This window comes from Girardinichthys multiradiatus, chromosome 14, assembly GCF_021462225.1.
Source record: "Girardinichthys multiradiatus isolate DD_20200921_A chromosome 14, DD_fGirMul_XY1, whole genome shotgun sequence".
Lineage (NCBI taxonomy): Eukaryota > Metazoa > Chordata > Actinopteri > Cyprinodontiformes > Goodeidae > Girardinichthys > Girardinichthys multiradiatus.
The window spans coordinates 26,748,154-26,769,885 of NC_061807.1; the positions used below are offsets into that span (position 1 = coordinate 26,748,154).

Sequence of the window (21,732 nt, forward strand, 5' to 3'; positions counted from 1 at the left end):
TTGTTCGGACTGACCGACCTTCATTTCTTAAAGTAATGATGGCCACTCGTTTTTCTTTACTTAGCTGCTATTTTCTTGCCATAATACAAATTCTAACAGTCTATTCAGTAGGACTATCAATTGTGTACTGTATCCACCTCCTGCACAACACAACTGATGGTCCCAACCCCATTTATAAGGCTTGAAATCCCACTTATTAAACCTGACAGGGCACACCTGTGAAGTGAAAACCATTTCAGGTGTCTACCTCTTGAAGCTCATCAACAGAATGCCAAGAGTGTGTGGAGCAGGAATCAAAGCAAAAGGTGGCTACTTTGAAAAAACCTATATATATATATTACATACTAATTGCCTAGATGTGCTGGCAGAAATTACATCACTAGCTCTGGGTTTGCAATTACAAAGAAAAAGTCCAATAATATTGTTATTGTACTGAGTTATGCTGCATGAAACCGCTTTGTTTGGGATGCGCCGCTCACACAAACACGGTGCACCCAAATGTTACACACCCCTTTCTGATGGCTCTGGGAATGAGCATCTCTACATTTGGCTGCTTTGCATGCTTGGCTAAAGAGAACTACAGAAAACAACACAGGAGGAAGAGTGCACATGTTGCAGCAGCAGCAGCCTGTGCACAGTGCCTGAAGGCTGAAAGAAAAGGGCTCTGTTAGGAACAAATGGAACAATCAGATCTCTGATGTATGATGGAGCTAGATCAGAGCTTTATATGTGAGAAGGAGAATTTTAAATTCTATTGTGGATTTAACAGGGAGCCAATCAAGGGAAGCTAAAATAGGAGAAATATGATCTCTCTTTTTAATTAACTCTTGCTGCAGCATTTTGTACAAAACAACAAACTGAAATGGTTTTAGTGGTTTGCAATTTGAAGGAGGAAAACTAAGGATTAAATATTCAAAAGACTTGTAGCTGTTAATTGGTCTGGGCCTAATTAATAAATCAGACTGAAAGATAGTTGCTACTCCTCCTCCTCACCTTGTATTTTGAGGTATGTGAAAATTTAAATTGGAGTTGGCTCATTTATAGTAACATAATCCTCTTGCTGCAGCCAGGTTTCTGTGAGACTAAATAAATAAATTTGATTGTCACAAATTAAGTCACTAACTAGCAAAGTCTATAAAGAGAGAGATCTTTGGTTGAATAAGGCACATTTAAATGTTCTATTTTTCTTTTAAGTCTGAGATTTATTTCTACGAGATTTTTAGGTTTCCACCTTTAAATGATTTTTTAATCTATTCAATTTTGGCCGTGGGCGAGACACTGTGTTAATAGGGTAATGGGTGGGTAGCAGTACAGAAGCTGCAGAGAGGAGTGTTAAACTACAACCCTGCTTCCTGGTCTGAACTCTGGGTTGTCAGAGTTCTGGAGAACTAATAAATTCGGCCAGATTCCTAGAAAGAAGAGCAGCTCCATCCAAAGTGGGATGGATCAGACCAGGTTTTCCCCAAAATGTTCGCCAGTTATCAATGTAGCCCACATCGTTTTCTGGACACCACCTAGACAGCCAGCGGTTGAATGACAGCATGCGGCTAAACATGTCGTCACTGGTCAGATCGGGGAGGGGACCAGAGAAAATGACGGAGTCCGACATTGTTTTGGCAAACTTACACACCGAAGCAACACTAACTTTGGTGACGTCCGATTGACGTAACCGGGTGTCATTACCGCCAGCGTGTTTAGGATTCACTATGCATATGCTGTTTTTCCAGTAATAATTATATATTTATCATTTTCAGAGGAGGAGGAAGTGGACAAAATGATGGAACAGAAGCTGAAGGAAGAGGAGGAGAGGAAGAGGACAAAAGAAATCGAGGAGAGGATGTCCTTAGAGGAAACCAAAGAACAGGTCGGTGTCTGGTTCCTCCCCCAAGTATTACTTTTTAGTCTCATGTTAAGTTCAAACAGATCCTGTAAAACAAATTGTTACATAAACATCAGGTCATGAAGATGGAGGAGAAACTTCAGGGACTCCAAGAAGAGAAACATCAGCTTTTCTTACAGCTTAAGAAAGTTCTCCACGAGGAGGAAAAGAGACGTAGGAAGGAGCAGAGGTATCATATCTTCAAGATGAATTATTCTGTTATTAAGATGTGTTTTACCAGCTTTACTCTTTCATCTTAAGTGATATCACAACCTTGACATCAGCCAGCTACCAGCCCAGTCTGTCCATGCACACAGGACAGCACCTCCTCACTATTCCAGGTGAGATGATGAACTGACATAAGGATGACTTCCAGTGGCGTTAAAAAATTAGTTGCCTCCTTATAGGTTCTGTTCAGCTTTTTTCTCACACTTAAAAGTTTCAGATCTTCACTCAGTTTTTTTTTCAATCAGAGATAACCAGAGTAAATTCAAAAAGCAGTTTTCAAATAATGATTCCATTCATTGAGGAGAAAAAAACATCCATACCAACCTGGTTGTGCCACGCTTGGCAGCAACAACTGCCATCAAGTGTTTGTGAAGCAGTCCCACACCATCAAAATACCACCACCATGTTTTACTGTAGGTATCATGTTGTTTTTCTGAAAATGCCGTGTTGGATGTGCCGGCATGGGCACCTTTAAAAAAGTGGAACTTTTCCCAAAAGTCTTAAGGATCATAAAGATGTTTTGTTTTATTTTTTTAACCCTCCCATGAATGTTGTTTCTGCCCAGGCTAGTTCTTGGTGAATCATTAACCTTAAATGAGGTAAGGGAGGTATGCATTGCTTTAGATGCTGTTCTGGTTCTTTTTGGACCTCTGGGTTGAGTCCATGCTCAGTTCTTCGAGTAATATTGGAAGCCCAGACATTCCTGGGAAGGTTCACTACTGTTCACGGTTTTTTTTTTTTTTTTTTTTTTCATAAAGGTTCTCACTGGAGTTCATTGGAGTCCCAAAGCCTTAAATTTGCGTTGTGACCCTATTTTAAGACTCTGACTCTGTTCCTCATCTGCTCTTGAATTTCTTTAGATCGTAGCATGCTTTGTTGCTTTTGGAGATTTTCAGCCTAATTCATGTTGTCAGACAGGTTCTGTTGAAGGGGTTTCTTGATTCTACAGTAATCAGGCCTGAGTGTGGCTTGTAAAACTGAACCAAAAAAAAAAAACCAAAAACGTGGGTATATTTTTCAAAAAAGGTCAGGTTGGTTTGTTGTTTAGGAACAGCTTTTTTTAATCCACTTTATAGGTGGAAAGTCATCTAAACTGCATTCGCTTGTAACCCAGGTTTATTGTCAGATATTAAAATAAGTTTGATCCGTAATATTTAAGTGTGACAAAAAAGCTGAAGAAATGCATAAGAGAGGAAAATAATTCCTCACAGCACTGTAAAACCCTGTCAACACATTAGTTTTAATGATGGGTCTGTTCTGCCCTTGGCGGTCTCAGGAAGTCCAGTCAGCCACAGTCGACCCGGCGCCCTGCTTGGAGAACGGAGCAAACAGCTGTTCGCGGCTTCTGTCATCCCAGTAAGTACAAAACTGGTAAGAAATTTAACCCAAAAAAAAGGCGAGCTGAGCTACAGCTGACACATGGCAGGCTATGGAGAAAGTGTAAATAAAAAAAAAATTATTTGTGATTTAAACCAGTTTGCCTTTTTGCTCTGAAACCTAAATGACCTAAACGTCTAACAGCCTTTAAGTCTTCTTTGAAGAAGATGTCAAACGTCTCATTTTACACTGTTTCCATCTCCTCACTTTAGGCCCGTCATTATCAGACGCCTGGATTCAGCTCCGGCTCAGCGGAGCATGGACAGTTCAGCGGGAGCCAGGGGGTCCACGAGCCCTATGGGGTGGCCACATCCCAGCACCCTTCCACCTACGCCCCTGGACCCTCCGTACCCGTAAGCTTCGCCAGCAGTTCTCAGATCAGAGGTAAGGAACTTCTGAGATACCAGGGGTGACTGTACAGGTCCTTCTCAAAATATTAGCATATTGTGATAAAGTTCATTATTTTCTATAATGTAATGATGAAAATTTAACATTCATATATTTTAGATTCATTGCACACTAACTGAAATATTTCAGGTCTTTTATTGTCTTAATACGGATGATTTTGGCATACAGCTCATGAAAACCCAAAATTCCTATCTCACAAAATTAGCATATTTCATCCGACCAATAAAAGAAAATGTTTTTAATACAAAAAACGTCAACCTTCAAATAATCATGTACAGTTATGCACTCAATACTTGGTCGGGAATCCTTTTGCAGAAATGACTGCTTCAATGCGGCGTGGCATGGAGGCAATCAGCCTGTGGCACTGCTGAGGTCTTATGGAGGCCCAGGATGCTTCGATAGCGGCCTTTAGCTCATCCAGAGTGTTGGGTCTTGAGTCTCTCAACGTTCTCTTCACAATATCCCACAGATTCTCTATGGGGTTCAGGTCAGGAGAGTTGGCAGGCCAATTGAGCACAGTGATACCATGGTCAGTAAACCATTTACCAGTGGTTTTGGCACTGTGAGCAGGTGCCAGGTCGTGCTGAAAAATGAAATCTTCATCTCCATAAAGCTTTTCAGCAGATGGAAGCATGAAGTGCTCCAAAATCTCCTGATAGCTAGCTGCATTGACCCTGCCCTTGATAAAACACAGTGGACCAACACCAGCAGCTGGACACGGCACCCCAGACCATCACTGACTGTGGGTACTTGACACTGGACTTCTGGCATTTTGGCATTTCCTTCTCCCCAGTCTTCCTCCAGACTCTGGCACCTTGATTTCCGAATGACATGCAGAATTTGCTTTCATCTGAAAAAAGTACTTTGGACCACTGAGCAACAGTCCAGTGCTGCTTCTCTGTAGCCCAGGTCTGGGGAATGCGGCACCTGTAGACCATTTCCTGCACACACCTGTGCACGGTGGCTCTGGATGTTTCTACTCCAGACTCAGTCCACTGCTTCCGCAGGTCCCCCAAGGTCTAGAATCGGCCCTTCTCCACAATCTTCCTCAGGGTCCGGTCACCTCTTCTCGTTGTGCAGCGTTTTCTGCCACACTTTTTCCTTCCCACAGACTTCCCACTGAGGTGCCTTGATACAGCACTCTGGGAACAGCCTATTCGTTCAGAAATTTCTTTCTGTGTCTTACCCTCTTGCTTGAGGGTGTCAATAGTGGCCTTCTAGACAGCAGTCAGGTCGGCAGTCTTACCCATGATTGGGGTTTTGAGTGATGAACCAGGCTGGGAGTTTTAAAGGCCTCAGGAATCTTTTGCAGGTGTTTAGAGTTAACTCGTTGATTCAGATGATTAGGTTCATAGCTCGTTTAGAGACCCTTTTAATGATATGCTAATTTTGTGAGATAGGAATTTTGGGTTTTCATGAGCTGTATGCCAAAATCATCCGTATTAAGACAATAAAAGACCTGAAATATTTCAGTTAGTGTGCAATGAATCTAAAATATATGAATGTTAAATTTTCATCATGACATTATGGAAAATAATGAACTTTATCACAATATGCTAATATTTTGAGAAGGACCTGTATGGTTGGATCTGATGGTTTGATCACAGAGTCTACTTCCTGAATAATTGCTTAAATGCAAGAAAAATTATGCTGCTTTTTTAAAATATTGGTTTTCATTTCCTAACATTGTGATTATCAGTGTTCCTTTAATCTCCAGGAGCATCTGCCTTTCAAGCAATGCAGTACCTCCCTCACCAGCAGACAGGGTATCCTGTTCATAGTCACTTCCCCTCCCAGGCTGGTAAGTTCTGCTGCTGTTTCAGTATTTCTGCTCATCAAGTTCCCATCTGTCGTCCTCTCAGACCTGAACACAATCAGCTGCAGCCAAGATAAATAGCAGAAAAAAATCAAATGTCGTTTTTTTTCAAACTCTTATCTAAAACTTAGAACTATGTAGTATTTTATTCATTAATTAGACGAGAGCGAAAGCAGCTTATTGTACTACAGGTTTTTGGCTTATGGTCTCTTACACAGGGAGACGGGGATCAGGGTCTGTATTCACAAAGAATCTTGAGACTAAAAGTAGCTTCTAGTGACTCATTCTAAGAAAAATCTTTGAATTTTTTTTCTTATAATTTTCCCTCAGTAGGATAAAAGTTATTCACAAAGCATCTTAGGCCTTCAGAGAGCTCCTAATGTGAGGAAATGTTAAGAGTAGTGAGGAGGCGTTTTAGTGAGTCTAAGAGTGTCTTAAGCATGGAAGATGGTGGAAAGACAGAGAGAAAAGAGAGATATTTTCCTACAATGAACAACAGTATACTAATAAAACGCTACTGGCTCGACTGCGCAGTCCCTTAATAGTCGAGTAAATGAGCACATAAACTTTTAAACAATCACACAATTATTAATATAGAGATAAGATTAACTTTATCATCAAACACTCCTTTCTTTATAGGCTCTGCTCCTCTTTTCAGCTCGGTTTTCTCCACCTTTTTTCTCAGTTTTGTTTTGGTCGTTTTACCAAACTTAACCTCATTATTTCATTACAGTAAAATGCCGATTTGAATATTAATATGAAATAATTAATCAAAAATAGATGCAGTATGAAAACGACCAGCATGGTTAGTAAACATGATAATAAGCAAATCAAAATAATGACAGCATGTAAATAAGCTACGTTCAAACATGTTGATGCTGACAGTTCATTTAATCTGGTTAAGTTTTATCATGATTTACACATTTCAGAATCCAGTCTAAATTATATTGTCAATTCATTTCTCTCCACTGATTACTAGGAGCACTTTTTTGTTGCTTTGTTAGAAGATAGCGTCACACCTAGCAACGGGGTCAACCACACCTAGCAACGGGGTCAACCACACCTCCTCACTAAGATAGGAATCTCTGTTGTCTCCTCGCTCAGAGCCGCTCTCAGCAGCTAGTTCAATCACTCTTCAGCCAGGAGTCCTGGCAGGAGTCTTTACAATAAGATGTGAGCTCTCTGAGAGGACTCTGAGTCTTTGTGAATGTGGGCCCAGATGTTTGTTAGTATGAAAAGCTGTAACCTGTGTGTCTCCTGCAGGATACATCCCTGGAGCATCGATACCCCTGCAGAAGCAGCTGGAACACGCAAACCAGCAGTCAGGCTTCACAGATGCAGTGAGTCAAGTTTCTGTTCACATCTTTGCATTTTAAATGGCCAACTTAATAATAATCACACTGAATCTTCTTGTTCTGTGTGTAATTTATGCATTTACACAGTTCTTACCTGATGAAACACTTTCGACATTCGGCATCACAGCTGTGACTCAGATGTTCAAATCTAAAACTACATAGTTAAGCTTTCTTACATCCGTTCAGCACTGGGATTTAATGTCTGCTGGGAAATCCATCACCCTCTGCTTAGAGTTCATGTTGTGGTCCAGTTTGACCTACAGTGATAGCACTTCATAGCTTATGGGCTGTTATGTGAACCTGCCACATGGACCAGCCTAGTTTTCTGCAGCCATTGTTTACCCACCTCTGTTTCCACAGCACCTACCAGGGTAAAAACAGTGGAGAGATAGTATGCTTAATATTACCCTGAACCTGAGGGAGGGCACGGAGCCTTTCTTTTAGGCAAACTCTCCACATACACATCAGCACCACCCTCTCATACGCATCTACATGCTATCATTTCAAGGCTTAGATGCAGCTTCTGGATTATATCAGTCTTACATGACCCTAAACAGGGATGTTCTAACCATTGGTACTGAACCCAGAAACACTCCTATGTTACTGCTCCTGACCTACAGGGGTTGGACAATGAAACTGAAACACCTGTCATTTTAGTGTGGGAGATTTCATGGCTGAATTGCACCAATAAGAGCAGAGTGTGAAGGTTCAATTAGCAGGGTAAGAGCACAGTTTTGCTCAAAATATTGAAATGCACACAACATTATGGGTGACATACCAGAGTTCAAAAGAGGACAAATTGTTGGTGCACGTCTTGCTGGCGCATCTGTGACCAAGACAGCAAGTCTTTGTGATGTATCAAGAGCCACGGTATCCAGGGTAATGTCAGCATACCACCAAGAAGGACGAACCACATCCAACAGGATTAACTGTGGACGCAAGAGGAAGCTGTCTGAAAGGGATGTTCTGGTGCTAACCCGGATTGTATCCAAAAAACATAAAACCACAGCTGCCCAAATCACGGCAGAATTAAATGTGCACCTCAACTCTCCTGTTTCCACCAGAACTGTCCATCAGGAGCTCCACAGGGTCAATATACACGGCCGGGCTGCTATAGCCAAACCTTTGGTCACTCATGCCAATGCCAAATGTTGGTTGCAATGGTGCAAGGAGCGCAAATCTTGGGCTGTGGACAATGTGAAACATGTATTGTTCTCTGATGAGTCCACCTTTACTGTTTTCCCCACATCCGGGAGAGTTACGGTGTGGAGAAGCCCCAAAGAAGCGTAAAACCCAGACTGTTGCATGCCCAAAGTGAAGCATGGGGGTGGATCAGTGATGGTTTGGGCTGATATATCATGGCATTCCCTTGACCAATACTTGTGCTAGATGGGCGCGTCACTGCCAAGGACTACCGAACCATTCTTGAGGACCATGTGCCTCCAATGGTTCAAACATTGTATCCTGAAGGCGGTGCCGTGTATCAGGATGACAATGCACCAATACACACAGCAAGACTGGTGAAAGATTGGTTTGATGAACATGAAAGTGAAGTTGAACATCTCCCATGGCCTGCACAGTCACCAGATCTAAATATTATTGAGCCACTTTGGGGTGTTTTGGAGGAGCGAGTCAGGAAACGTTTTCCTCCACCAGTATCACGTAGTGACCTGGCCACTATCCCTGCTAAGAAGAATGGCTTAAAATCCCTCTGACCACTGTGCAGGACTTGTATATGTCATTCCCAAGATGAATTGACGCTGTTTTGGCTGCAAAAGGAGGCCCTACACCACACTAATAAATTATTGTGGTCTAAAACCAGGTGTTTCAGTTTCATTGTCCAACCCCTGTATATTTGCACCTCATGGAAATCTGACTGCAGTACTTTAGTCCTGTGTCCTGTTCTGTCAGGGTGCCTTGAGGCCCATGCATCCTTCTGCAATGCATCCTTCTGCTCCAGGTCTGCTGCCCACTCCCATGGTCCAAATCCCTACTGCAAAGGTGAGGCTTGTAATCCGTTTCCCTACTGCTGCATCTTGGGAGGTGAACCACACAGTTAACAGCTGCAGAAGGATTATAATTTTAAAGGTTTTAAGTCTTGTCCTCTTAAATTTAAGGCCATTAAACTCCATGAAGTTGCCAGGGTATTGGGTTAAATGTGCTATTTATTTACTCAGCAGTACAAGAAAAAGAACATTTACATTTTCAAAGTCTACTGTTTCATTTTAGTTTTGCTCTTTAACGCCTTTTGTGATGTTTCATGTTTCTGTCATCAGGCTGCGTTTCAGGGCTCCCCACAGGGTGCTCCTCGTCACAGCTTCCTTGCCCACAGCCAGAGTGGGCAGAGGTTCTACCACCACAGCAAGTAACCTGCAGAGACCTTCATCTTTCTTCTTTTTCTGCAACTTTACCACTTTGATGAGGATTCTGAAGGGCAGCTTTGGAACCTGGGGTGGAACACTTTGGATCTAAAATAAAAACATAGTTTGATTTGTGCCATAATGACTGTTTTTTCTCTATATATGTTTAGACGTTTGAGTTGACAAGGCACTCTAGAGCTCACATGGTTCTAGGGTGTTTCATCTCTTAGCTGCTGCTTAGGGCATTGCGGCCAGCAGAGGGCTCCCAAGAGCACTTGATTTCCAACAGAATAAGTATGTTAAAACTTTATATCTGTTAGGTTGCGAAGAATGAGCTTTTTAAATGTAAATATATGAATACCAAATTACCAATTTTAACAACCTTCAACTTCAGCAGATGTTCTAATATTTTTTCCGATTTGAAATTGGGAAGTTTCCTACAGAACGCACTATAAATCACGTCTCCAAAATCTTAAACACTTAATGTGAAGTGACCAATCAGCTAATAGCTGAAAATTTATAGGGATAGTTTAGGGGTTAAGAAACAAGGTTCTGTTAAAAGGTTATTAGCAGTAAATATCTTAGCTGCAGCATATAGCTCGTCTTCAGTGGTTTGGTCCTGTATATAAATCCAGCTTATTCAGACCCAGGGGCTGAAGCTAACTTACAGGGGTTGGACAATGAAACTGAAACACCTGGTTTTAGACCACAATAATTTATTAGTATGGTGTAGGGCCTCCTTTTCCGGCCAATACAGCGTCAATTTGTCTTGGGAATGACGTATACAAGTCCTGCACAGTGGTCAGAGGATACAATGTTTGAACCATTGGATGCACATGGTCCTCAAGAATGGTTCGGTAGTCCTTGGCAGATGGGCACATCTAGCACAACTATTGGGCCAAGGGAATGCCATGATATGGCAGCCCAAACCATCACTGATCCACCCCCATGCTTCACTCTGGGCATGCAACAGTCTGGGTGGTACGCTTCTTTGGGGCTTCTCCACACCGTAACTCTCCCAGATGTGGGGAAAACAGTAAAGGTGGACTCATCAGAGAACAATACATGTTTCACATTGTCCACAGCCCAAGATTTGCGCTCCTTGCACCATTGAAACCGACGTTTGGCATTGGCATGAGTGACCAAATGTTTGGCTATAGCAGCCCGGCCGTGTATATTGACCCTGTGGAGCTCCAGACGGACAGTTCTGGTGGAAACAGGAGAGTTGAGGTGCACATTTAATTCTGCCGTGGTTTTATGTTTTTTGGATACAATCCATGTTAGCACCAGAACATCCCTTTCAGACCGCTTCCTCTTGCGTCCACAGTTAATCCTGTTGGATGTGGTTCGTCCTTCTTGGTGGTATGCTGACATTACCCTGGATACCGTGGCTCTTGATACATCACAAAGACTTGCTGTCTTGGTCACAGATGCACCAGCAAGACGTGCACCAACAATTTGTCCTCTTTTGAACTCTGGTATGTCACCCATAATGTTGTGTGCATTTCAATATTTTGAGTAAAACTGTGCTCTTACCCTGCTAATTGAACCTTCACACTCTGCTCTTACTGGTGCAATGTGCAATCAATGAAGACTGGCTACCAGGCTGGTCCAATTTAGCCATGAAACGTCCCACACTAAAATGACAGGTGTTTCAGTTTCATTGTCCAACCCCTGTCGTTCAAGACAGACCAAAACCAAATTGGACTTTTGGTCCCTTTTTCAATAGCTCAAATCTCAAAAACATGGAATGGAGGTTAGATGCGGTGGGCCACCAATGATCTTCCTGTGTGAAACACATAGAAGAGAACTTGTAAATCGTTTTTGATCGGAGTAACTGTCCGATATTAAAGCAAAGTGAAGGCTAAGTTACAGATATGTTTGAGCTGATTTATATCAGATGGTAACTCTTACCGGGAACATTTTCAATGTTCCAAGAAGATCATTGGTTGAGCACTGCCTCATACCTCTAATTCCAATGTAGATAATCATTCTTGACGGTTTAAAGGTTCAAAAAAGCTGACATTTTTGGAGATTTTAGTTATCTTAAGAAGTCCACTGGTGGTCAACTTCAGCCGTTGGGTCCAACTAATCTGGATATATACTAAATGAAGACCCTGGCAGTGTTATCTACTGCAGATAAGATATTAACCATGTATAATGTTTTAACAGAAGCTCATAGAAAACAAATCCTCAACTATCTCCTTTAAAACTTGTATTGCTGATGCTATGGTGGCTGCTGGTTGATGGGCCTAGCTGTAAAACTGACCTCCAGATGTGACCCTACACAACCTGAGGTGGGCCCTGCATATCAGAAAGGAAACTTATTGTGCAGCTGCTCTGAAACATGGATAAAATCCATAAAACGGGATCAAATCAATCTGGTGAACACCACCTAGGCTTGCAGACTTTGTCCTGACATAGAAAGTATTTTAAAGTGTTGCCGTTTGTTTGCCAGAGGTCAAGTCTCTTCTACCCTCTGCAGCGATAACTGGCTTAAAGCATTTGTTTAATAGTTGCTAAATAAACAATAAAATCACACCCATCAGTTTGCATCATCTTTATTTTTTTTTTTATTACTTTTAGCTTTTTTTTGTGTTGTAGAGATCCTGCACAGTGTGGACTGGCTGTACGAAACACAAGAGACGAAAACAAACTGCCAGAGATCCCCCACAGATCCTAGATCAGAATCTGGGAGCACAATAAGAAACACTTAAATCATTTCTTCAGACAGCTGTGAAGGTTCCTGGACGGAGTCTCCTCAATAAAAGCTCTGGACACTGGCAGGAAAAAAACGTGCCTTTTTTTTGTTCTCATGATCTTTCTCTCTGACATATCCTTTTTCTTTTTGGCAGACCGCAACACAACGATGTAGATCTGGAGACGAAGCCCTTGATTAATCAGGAGTATATCAAACAAAAGTGTGATTACAGCTTATGGCTGCAGGAGGATTAGCTACACAACATTTGTGGATCGACTCAAAACCTTTTTGGGACTCTTATGTGGACACAGACTAGGTGCATGTACATAAATAATGCATTTTTAATTGCATCCAGATATTCAAATTGTGTAGTTGAACCGAAGGAGAGATGGAAACCAAGGATGGAAAAAGAAAGAGAGATAGAAAAGGGAGGGAGACTAGCACGGACGATGCATTAGCCCCTCCTTTTCCTCCAGGTCCAGTGCATCTCGATTGCATCTGAAACAGATTTAAAAACAGAGGAAGAGAGAGGAAGGAAGGGGTTTTAGTTGGTGTTTCAAGTAACCTGCAGTGGAATCGCTGCACAAACAACTGATCAAATGAGAAAAAGAAAGTGCATGAAACTGTTTGGCCAAACAGCACGGCAGGACATGACAGAAATACAGGAAGCTAGAGGCCAGATGAGGCGGTAAAATGCAACCCACTGGAAAACAATGGAGCAGTGCTCCAAACAATATGATGCCATTCATATTGCAGTGCTACATAAAGCAACACACATGCTCCTAAAACCATAAACGTGAAACATATGAGATGTTAAAGGGTAGGCAAATCCACGTCTACACACTGCTCTGCATCTGTTCCTTCATTCATCCTGTAAATTTCAGATATATTCTCTGAACTTGTTCAATTATGGACAGTTCAACGTGTGCAACAGAAATATAGGGTCCTGCAGTGCAATAACATGACAAACCCAGATCTGGTGAGAAGTGGCGTACAGTCATGGACATCTTAATTCTAGGCTGTGATTTTTATTTATTATTTTTTTTATGCAGTATCCTACGCCAATACCAAATATAGCATCCAATCAATTTATTGTGCAGCTCTAATTAGACTGCAGGTGTAAATCTTGTCAAATGTTTCATTACTCTTCTTGGCAGAATAGGTACAGTTCATTTAAATTGGTTGGTTTCTTCAAACAGACCGCAGTTTTTGAAAAATAATCTACAGTGGAGAGAACAAGTATTTAATATACTGCTGATTTTGAAGGTTTTTCCACTTGCAAAGCATGTAGAAGTCTTTAATTTTTATCAAAGCTACTCTTTAACTGTGAGTGAGTGGATCTAAAACAAAAATCCAGAAAATCACATTCTGTGATTTTTAAGTAATTAATTTTTATTTTATTGAATGACAAGTATTTGATCACTTAACAACCAGTAAGAATCCCGGCTCTGTCAGGCCTGTTAGTTCTTCTTTAAGAACCCTCCTGTTCTCCACTCATTACCTGTATTAAATACACCTGTTTGAACTCGTTATCTGTATAAAAGACACCTGTCCACACACTCAATCAAACAAACTCCAACTTCTCCACAATGGCCAAGACCAGAGAGCTGTGTGAGGATATCAGGTATAAAATAGTAGACCTGCACAAGGCTGGGATGGGCTACAGGAAAATAGCTAAGCAGCTTGTTGAGAAGGCAACAACTGTTGGAGCAATTATACGAAAATGGAAGAAGTTCCAGATGATGGTCAATCTCCCTCGGTCTGGTTCTCCATGCAAGATCTCTCCTTGTGGGGCATCAATGATCATGGAGGAAGAAAGATGAGCACAACCCCAAGAACTCCATCCCTATCGTGAAGCATGGAGGTGGAACATCATTCTCTGGAAAGCTTTTCTGCAAAGGGGGCAGAACGACTGCACCATATTGAGGGGAGGATGGATGAGGCCATGTATCGGGAGATCTTGGCCAACAACTTCCTTCCCTCAGTGAAGGCATTGAAGATGGGTTGTGGCTGGGTCTTCCAGCATGACAACGACCCGAAGCACACAGCCAGGGCGACTAAGGAGTGGCTCCATAAGAAGCAGCTCAAGGTTGGGTTGAACTCAATCAAAAACCTTTGGAGGGACCTGAAAATCTGTATTGCCCAGTGAGAGCCCTGAAACCTGAAGGATCTGGAGAAGATCTGTATGGGGGAGTGGTCCAGAGTCCCTGCTGCAGTGTGTGCAAACCTGGTCTAGAACTACAGGAAACTTCTGATGTCGGTTTTCTGTACCAAATATTAAGTTTTGTTTTTCTGATGTATCAAATATTTATGTCATGCTACAAAATGCAAATTAATTACTTAAAAATCACACAATGTGATTTTCTGGATTTTTGTTTTAGATAAAGTCACTCACAGCTGAAGAGTACCTATGATAAAAAAATTAAAGACTTCTACTTGCTTTGCAAGTGGGAAAACCTGCAAAATCAGCAGAGTATCAAATACTTGTTCTCTCCACTGTATATATTCTTAATATGGTTGCACCACTTCCAGAAGCTTAACATTAGCCTGCTTTACACATTTCAAAGCTAGTTTTGATATGTTTCGGATCATCATTCTGTTGGGTCCAACTTTCAACCACCTACTTGTTCATTTTTGGCAAATCGTGAAGCAGTTGGTCCTTGTTTCTTTACTCCATCCACTATGGTCAATGCACCAGTAGCACTTGCAGCAAAACGGAACCAACAGCATGATTCTGCCACCACTATGCTTGACAGTCTTCTCAGATTTGAAAGCATCAACTCGACTCCACCGAACTTCTCGTCGTTGCGGCCAAAGAGCCAAATCTGTGTCTCATCCAACCATAAAACTTCTCCCCGCAAAGCATTTAGTTTGTCCATGTGGGCAGCTGGAAATATTCATGTTCTTTACCAATTCTGCCAAGTTTCTCTGAACAAAAAGTTTTTAAATATCAGTGTGGCTGTATGTAAATAAGTCTGAATGTAAAAGTTTAATCCTGCGTAGACTGAAGAAAAAGTACCATTCAAATAATTCGGAGCCCCTAATTACCTTTTGCCCATGATTAGTGTATGTAAACGTCTGACTGGAATTATGAATAGTATATTAAGTATACATAAAGGTAAATATTAGCAGTTTAAAATTGCATGTACTGTTCCAACAATCCAACCTAAACTACAAACCTCAGCTACAGCTTTGGATCTTGATGACTGGAGTTGCCTTCCCCTTGCAACTCTGCATCGGCAGGGCACATGCTGGCGGTTTGTAGCAAACACACACAAACATGGTTTTACAGATCAAACACTCTTCCTCAGGAACATTTGGGTCAGTTGCAAGGAGAGAGCTCTGTATTTACCTGCTGTGGCTTATTTACCCAAGGCTTTTATACCGACTGCAGCTTCCTCATCCATTGCATTTAGAACGGTGATCTAAAAAGAGAGGAGGATTGGGAATGTTTCATAGGAGAGAAAGCCGCAGCAGAAAAGACCGGCCACTGAGGTGACGGTACCGACCAGAATCTCCTCTCCAGCTTCATGTCTGCTCTCGACTTCTTTTCCCAGGTCTCCCTCGGGAAGTTTTAGGTCCTCTCTCACCTCCCCGCTGTCCTGGAGCAGGGAGAGGTAGCCATCCTGGATCCCAATCAGCTGTAAAATAGAAAAAAAACAACTATCTTTTTGTTCTGTATGCAACATATTTCCAGACACCTCTGGGTTAGTTCTCAGTGATTAAACATTTCCACCAGCGCATGTCAAAAGGGTCACCATGTGACAGCTACATAGCTAAAAATGCATACATGACCTGCCTTACATGCATATCCTGAGCACTGGTGCTGTGTGGTTTCACTTCTGCAGGAAATACAACACCTTCTGCTTACAGTTCTGCACGGTGTGTACATTCAATTCAAAAATAATCATCCCAAAGGGAAATTAAATGAACTCCAACCTGCTGCCACCTTGAGCGGCGCAACTCCAGAAATGCCCCGACAAGCGTGCTTTAGATAACCTTCTGGTTGTTGTAATATGTTTCCACTGCTTTTACTAGTGGACAAAAAATACACCAGAAACAACACTTATAGGGACATATAATTATTTACTTTTGATATTACCCTGAACCTTGAGGGCAGAGCTTTCTGGAGGTAAGGAGCGAAACATTTTTTTTTACCATGTCCTGTCCAGCAGAGTAGCGCTCAGAATTGTTGTCTGGGTGCCAAGAGGAAGTCTAACAGATTTACTTTCACAAGTGGAGCATTACGGTTAACACTTTAATGCTCTTCTTGATATTTATAAAAGAAACTTTATTTGAAACTGCTTTGGGATTATTTTGATTGTTACGGAGACGGAAACGAAAAGAATAAGAAACAAAAGGAGAGAGGTAGGGCAAAAAGGAAAAGCGGAGAGAAAGAAGGATGAAGAGTTTACAAGATAACACACTGCTTGCTTCTATACCTGCAGAAACATCTATAATAACAGCATTGTTACCAAAAAGTGCACGGTACAAATGAATGCAAGATGTATTTAGTGGTAACTGTGACTCAATATAGAACATTTGTGTATCTGTTAACACCTGAATCTAAATACCTGTGGGTCTAAGAGTGAGTGCGCTTCTGTATACAAGGTTTCTCCATAAAAATATGCAATAGTGAGTGTAAGATGCCACAGACCTGCCCCCCAGAGCACAGGAACCCCAAGAGAATCAGCGTTGGGACTACCTCAACCTTTCTCAGCAGTGTATTCCACTCCTCTGTACCTCATTATTTTCTGCTAAGTAGCTGTCTATGTCTCCCCCCCGAAGAAAGCAGATAATTAACCGACACTGCGGATCACCCTGAGCACACCATCCCTATAGTGAAACATGGTTGTGGCAACATCATACTGCAATATTGCATAGCTAATCATGAATTCAACTTTTGTACTTGGAAGGAAGTGGTCCAGATTCACGTCACAACATATATTGATTAAAACAGTAAAAAACACTTTTTTTTGTCTCACCTGGTAATCCATTCTTTTAATGTTGGGGACGTCCATGTTATGGGTGGAGGGACAAATATCTTCATACTTCTTACCAGAGAAGATGTCAATACCAACCAGGTGAACCTGCACAGGTACAAAACACACCCACAGAAACCTTTATACAGAAGAGATGTATCTACAAACACTTAGCCAGCTGCATAAACATAGCAGGTGAGCTGACCTCTGTGATTTAAGTCAGAATGTACCCGTTATGGTGTAACTTGGTTGTTTTTAAAAACTACACAACTGGGAATCACAGATGTTTTTATACAAGCTGTATGATAATGACCCATTAATGTCCATTAATATTACTGAGTGATGAGAGAGAATTTTAGAGTACATAGATAGATCCCGGCCCCTCTCTCTGTCTGACAGATCTTCTCCATGTAAAGCTTGAGAGAGAACTGATACAGTGGATCTGAAACCATACTCTCCCCCTGGTAAAATGCAGGGTTGTTGTAATGTTAAAAAACTGATCGAGATACTTCATATCAAAACTTTTTCCACTTTTTATGTGACTAATGTCCTGTCCAAAAAATGAACAAACTAAACTCTCAATAGAAAAACTGCAAAAAATAAAAACCTAGATGCACAAGTGTGCACAACCTCAAACTAATGCCTTCGTAAGGCACCAGATTTAGTTCTGAACTGGGTGCTAAAAACACCATTCCAACGCGTCTTTGTTGATTTGGATGTATACTTTCTAGCACACACGGGAAGGTTTTAGGTCGCTCACAGATATTTGGAAGTGTCATGATTTCATCCACCTCGTTATGACCCCCAGTTCCATCTGAAGGATGCTCCAGAGCATGATGCTGCCACCACCACTGTGCTTCACGGGCATATGGAGAACACAGCAGATTGTTGTCACATGCAGAACCCAACCAGTACCTGTTGGAAACTCCTGCAGCTCCTTCAGTGTTGCTGTTAGCTCCTTGGTAGCCTCTCTGACCTGTTTGTGTCATGTTTTTCATCTGTTTTTATACAAATGACCAGTTTCTATAATGTTACAGTTATCTCTCTTCCCTGTGTCTTGACCGATTTGTGTCATCCCGTAGATTTGTTTTGCACCCTTCTCAAGAACACTGAATGCTAAAGCCAAATCAAATGCTTTAGTAAAGTATTAGTTCAGCGGTCTACACATTTATGTTACTATTTCATGCCTCATTTTCCTACAGCACAAAAATCTGGCACTGTGTGTAAAATGTTTAAATCGGTGTGTCACTTAAGTTAATCTAGTCGTACAAAACGTCTATGTTTTGGCCGTCATTTAACGGTGACAGTTTCTTTGATCTTGCGTTCATTTTTTTTACCTTAGCGTGACCGTGCTTGCCGGTCTTGGAGGTGGACATCTCTACAATCTTGCAGGGTCGACCTTTGAGCACCACAAAGCCGTTTTTGCGCAGGGCAGAGCACTGCATGGGGTAGGTGGCAGACGCCCCGGCATCACCGGTCTGGAAGTCCAGCTCTGCATCTGCCATAGCTGCTGCACAACGGAAAAACACATGCATTCATATACAGTGTGTCTGGACTCTTTAATTCGTTTGCTACCAACAATAGCATCTTTAGAATTTAAAATGAAAACTTTTAGCATTGAAATTTAAAAAAAGAAAAACACTGTTTTCACTGCACACGTATTAAGTCTCTACTAAATATTCTGCTAATTTGTTTTCTCTTTGCAGCTTGTTCATGCATCCACTGCATGTTGCAGGTTCAGGCACCACTTCCACATGCAAATGTCACACTGAGGATCTGCTTCACACCTTTTAAATTCAGTTTAGTCGTTTAGCAGTCAGTTTTATACAAATCGACCAACAAATGAGGAAAAATAGTCATATGTCATTATAGCGAGAGAAAGGACCAGGGAGGATTAGTACTTTTACCTAAATAGAATACACCTTCTAAATGAAACAGCTTTTAAAAAGCTCTGTAAATGTATATGTAAAAGCAACGGTTGATTAAACTGTTGCCACAAGAGCATGTTTGACCTGTCTGCAGGTCCAGACTTAAGTAACATAATGATCTCAGTTACTTAGTTCCCTGCTGAGTGACTGTCAAGACCTCTGCAGCACAAACTGAGAAGTGTGAAAGTGGGCCCTCATTCAAGAGCAGAAGCAGAGACTGCTGAACGAAGTAGTGAGATCCGCAGTAAAGGTTTACAGTGGAAATAAACAGGTAGCTACAGATAAGCCCAGATTGGATAAAGAATCTGTGGAGGGAGCTAAAGATTAGGGTGATGGCAAGGAGGCCTTCCAACCTTAAAGATTTAGGGCTCATCACCAAAGATAAACCGTCAAACTAACAGAGGAGACAAAATGCTGGTCAATACCTATAAGAAGGGTTTGATGAGGTAATAAAAATTGTTCTAGTGATTATTCAGATGGGTATTAGTAATGTTTTAACATATCTTTTTTTTTTTTTTGGTAAAATGTAACTACAAAGAATTTATCCTACAGATTTTCCTTTTAGATTGTGTCATTATATTTTATGAGACGTTTATATTGTTTCCTGTCAGGAACACATTTGTTGGTTAAATGAAAATCATTTAAAACCTACATTTTTCAGGGGTTTGAATAATTTTGGGTTTAACTGGACATTATTCAGTTTAATTGGACTGGGTGCAGGTGTGGACTACACCATTGTGCACCTTTTTACATGGCGATGAGGGCCTCAGAGGACATCCATCATTACAAAATGCATTCCCTCCACCATTTCATTCAACCAGGGTGAATTTTTATCATGACATTGATTATATAGAAATAAACAAATATGTGACACAATGAACCCTTTTCTTTCTAGACTTTTCAATGGGCTGTTACAGCGAGCTGCCACTACCTTCACAGAAAGAATGTTTGCTCTTGTTTTTTTATGGTTTTCATGTACATATTGTGTCAAAATACTCAAACAGCAATTGGAAACTTTTCAAATCTTTATTCACTTCATTATCAGACGCGTTACACTAGTTAGTTGTCGTGTGTGTCTGTGCACGTGATATATCAGCTGTAGGATGGATCGTGATATCGATGTATGCTGTATGTATATTGCAAAGAACTGCCTGGACTGCAATAAATATTGGTCAGTTATTTAAGTACCATGCATCCAGTCTTTCTATGCCTGTAATATATTTGGTGACACCTGTTTAATGCATAATAAGTTTTATGAGATGTAGCGCTGGAAAGGCGGTCAAGTTATGAAGAAACTACAACTAAAGTTGTTTGAATGCTTAATGACTTTTACAATAAAACCTGGGATGGAAGTAATTAATTTTGTGTTTTATTGTCCAGTAGCTGGATAGACTACTTATTATCTGGAGTTTAGGTTTACTATGAATCCAAAAAACAACAACAACCACATATTCATGTTTCCTTATCGCCATGTTCTCATTACTTTTGATGTCTGCCTCCATGGCAGCTCAACTAAAATAACAGAGGGCCCTCTTTGCTGTGGGCCCCGGATAATGGTATAAGTAGTGTGTCTGACGATGGCTGGTTTTATACATTTCTGTTTTGAAATGTTGTGTAATTACAGTGATGTGTATTTATTTTCCAATCCCTTCAGTTCATTCTGTTTTGGGCCGCATACAATCGTGGACCGGCCCTGGTATGTTTCTGGCATATAATGGAGCGATACCCGCCAACATGTGAAGCGGCTGCTGCTTTTAATATTTACTGCTTTTAAAAGTAAAACCCGTAAACATTTCCTCAGCGGTAAGTCGCTCTTTGAGCACTGTGCAGGGTGAGCGGACTGCGGCCCTCAGGGGACCGTCAGTTGTAACATGTTCCCCGCTCCGACTGACTGCACCCAGGCCGAGGCCCTCCCGGTTATCAGAGCCAGCCTTTAGGAGCTAAACTTGTGGCTCCTCGTAACACTGCTCAGGGACCAGTAGACAGACCCTTGGCCCGCTGCCGAATAATACGGACTAAGCTAAAATAACAGTGGCCCCGGAAAGCAGTGCGATGAGGGCCCAGGATCAGCTGCTCCCTGTGGGATGAGCTGCATGCTGCGGCATGTATGGAAAAGCAGTCACAGTCAGTCCATAACAGCAATGGAGCAACTCTTTAAGATTCAATTGTTGTGTGTATTTTTCTACCTTATCTTTAAATCTCGTCTTGAATAGCGGATCATAATCAGAGGCTTCAGCCTGTCTTGTGCAGAAGATTATCCCCCCTCCCTGGGCGCAAACACGCCCCTTTCATCCGGCATGGAGAACTTACTCTGCTGATAATGGCTCTCCTCCGCGGGGGTCACTGTCCGGTCCGGGTTCTGCTCCGCAGCTCCTTCAGCGATGTCGCTCCCTCCTTTTTATTAGTTAGCCTTTAGCTGTCTTTTTTTATTATTATTTCTGACTCATTCCAGTGGTTTCCTCTCGCCTCTCCCGTGCAGCGATATCCAGAGTGCTGTTTACCTCCAGCCGAGGTAGGCAACCTCTCCAGGCAGCCGCCGGGCCGAAAAAGGATCAGAACCCCGAACCCCGCTACGTTTAAACGGTGTTCAACCTGCTCTCTGACTGCTGCTGTCGTCCAGCTCCCCACCGTGGCCTGGACATAATAAATATCTACACCAACCACTTCCTGTTGGGACTGCCACAACAAAATACTCACA

The 21,732-nt window shown here is 41.7% G+C and overlaps 2 protein-coding genes across 7 annotated transcripts in view; one reads left to right on the forward strand and one right to left on the reverse strand.

The window, feature by feature from the left end:
• Positions 1-9,565, forward strand: part of gps2 (G protein pathway suppressor 2) — a 13,247-nt gene extending 3,682 nt beyond the window's left edge. The window contains exons 3-11 of one of the 3 annotated variants that reach the window (XM_047386101.1): positions 1,755-1,864; positions 1,957-2,069; positions 2,141-2,220; positions 3,384-3,478; positions 3,697-3,868; positions 5,610-5,693; positions 6,972-7,048; positions 8,975-9,064; positions 9,340-9,565. In XM_047386101.1, the coding sequence (XP_047242057.1) occupies positions 1,755-1,864; positions 1,957-2,069; positions 2,141-2,220; positions 3,384-3,478; positions 3,697-3,868; positions 5,610-5,693; positions 6,972-7,048; positions 8,975-9,064; positions 9,340-9,432 (914 nt within the window). In that variant the 3' untranslated portion in view covers positions 9,433-9,565. The remainder of the gene's footprint in view (positions 1-1,754; positions 1,865-1,956; positions 2,070-2,140; positions 2,221-3,383; positions 3,479-3,696; positions 3,869-5,609; positions 5,694-6,971; positions 7,049-8,974; positions 9,065-9,339) is intronic. The other 2 variants (XM_047386102.1, XM_047386103.1) reach the window with 2 other exon arrangements.
• Positions 9,566-11,968: 2,403 nt separating this feature from the next.
• On the reverse strand, positions 11,969-21,689 carry LOC124881381 (eukaryotic translation initiation factor 5A-1). 4 transcript variants are annotated; one of them, XR_007041638.1, is made up of 7 exons: positions 21,345-21,688; positions 18,444-18,616; positions 17,110-17,214; positions 15,634-15,765; positions 15,477-15,549; positions 15,304-15,375; positions 11,969-12,622 (listed from the first exon to the last, which is right to left on the reverse strand). XR_007041638.1 is itself a non-coding variant. In XM_047386971.1 (6 exons), exons 2-5 carry the CDS (start codon positions 18,609-18,611, stop codon positions 15,487-15,489), a joined length of 468 nt encoding a protein of 155 aa, XP_047242927.1. In that variant the 5' UTR covers positions 18,612-18,613; positions 21,345-21,689; the 3' UTR covers positions 11,969-12,622; positions 15,477-15,486. The 4 variants fall into 4 exon arrangements, 3 of the variants coding, with proteins under 3 accessions (XP_047242927.1, XP_047242926.1, XP_047242928.1); XM_047386971.1 differs by lacking the exon at positions 15,304-15,375 and having other exon boundaries at positions 18,444-18,613; positions 21,345-21,689; XM_047386970.1 differs by lacking the exon at positions 15,304-15,375 and having other exon boundaries at positions 21,345-21,687.
• Positions 21,690-21,732: the final 43 nt, after the last annotated feature.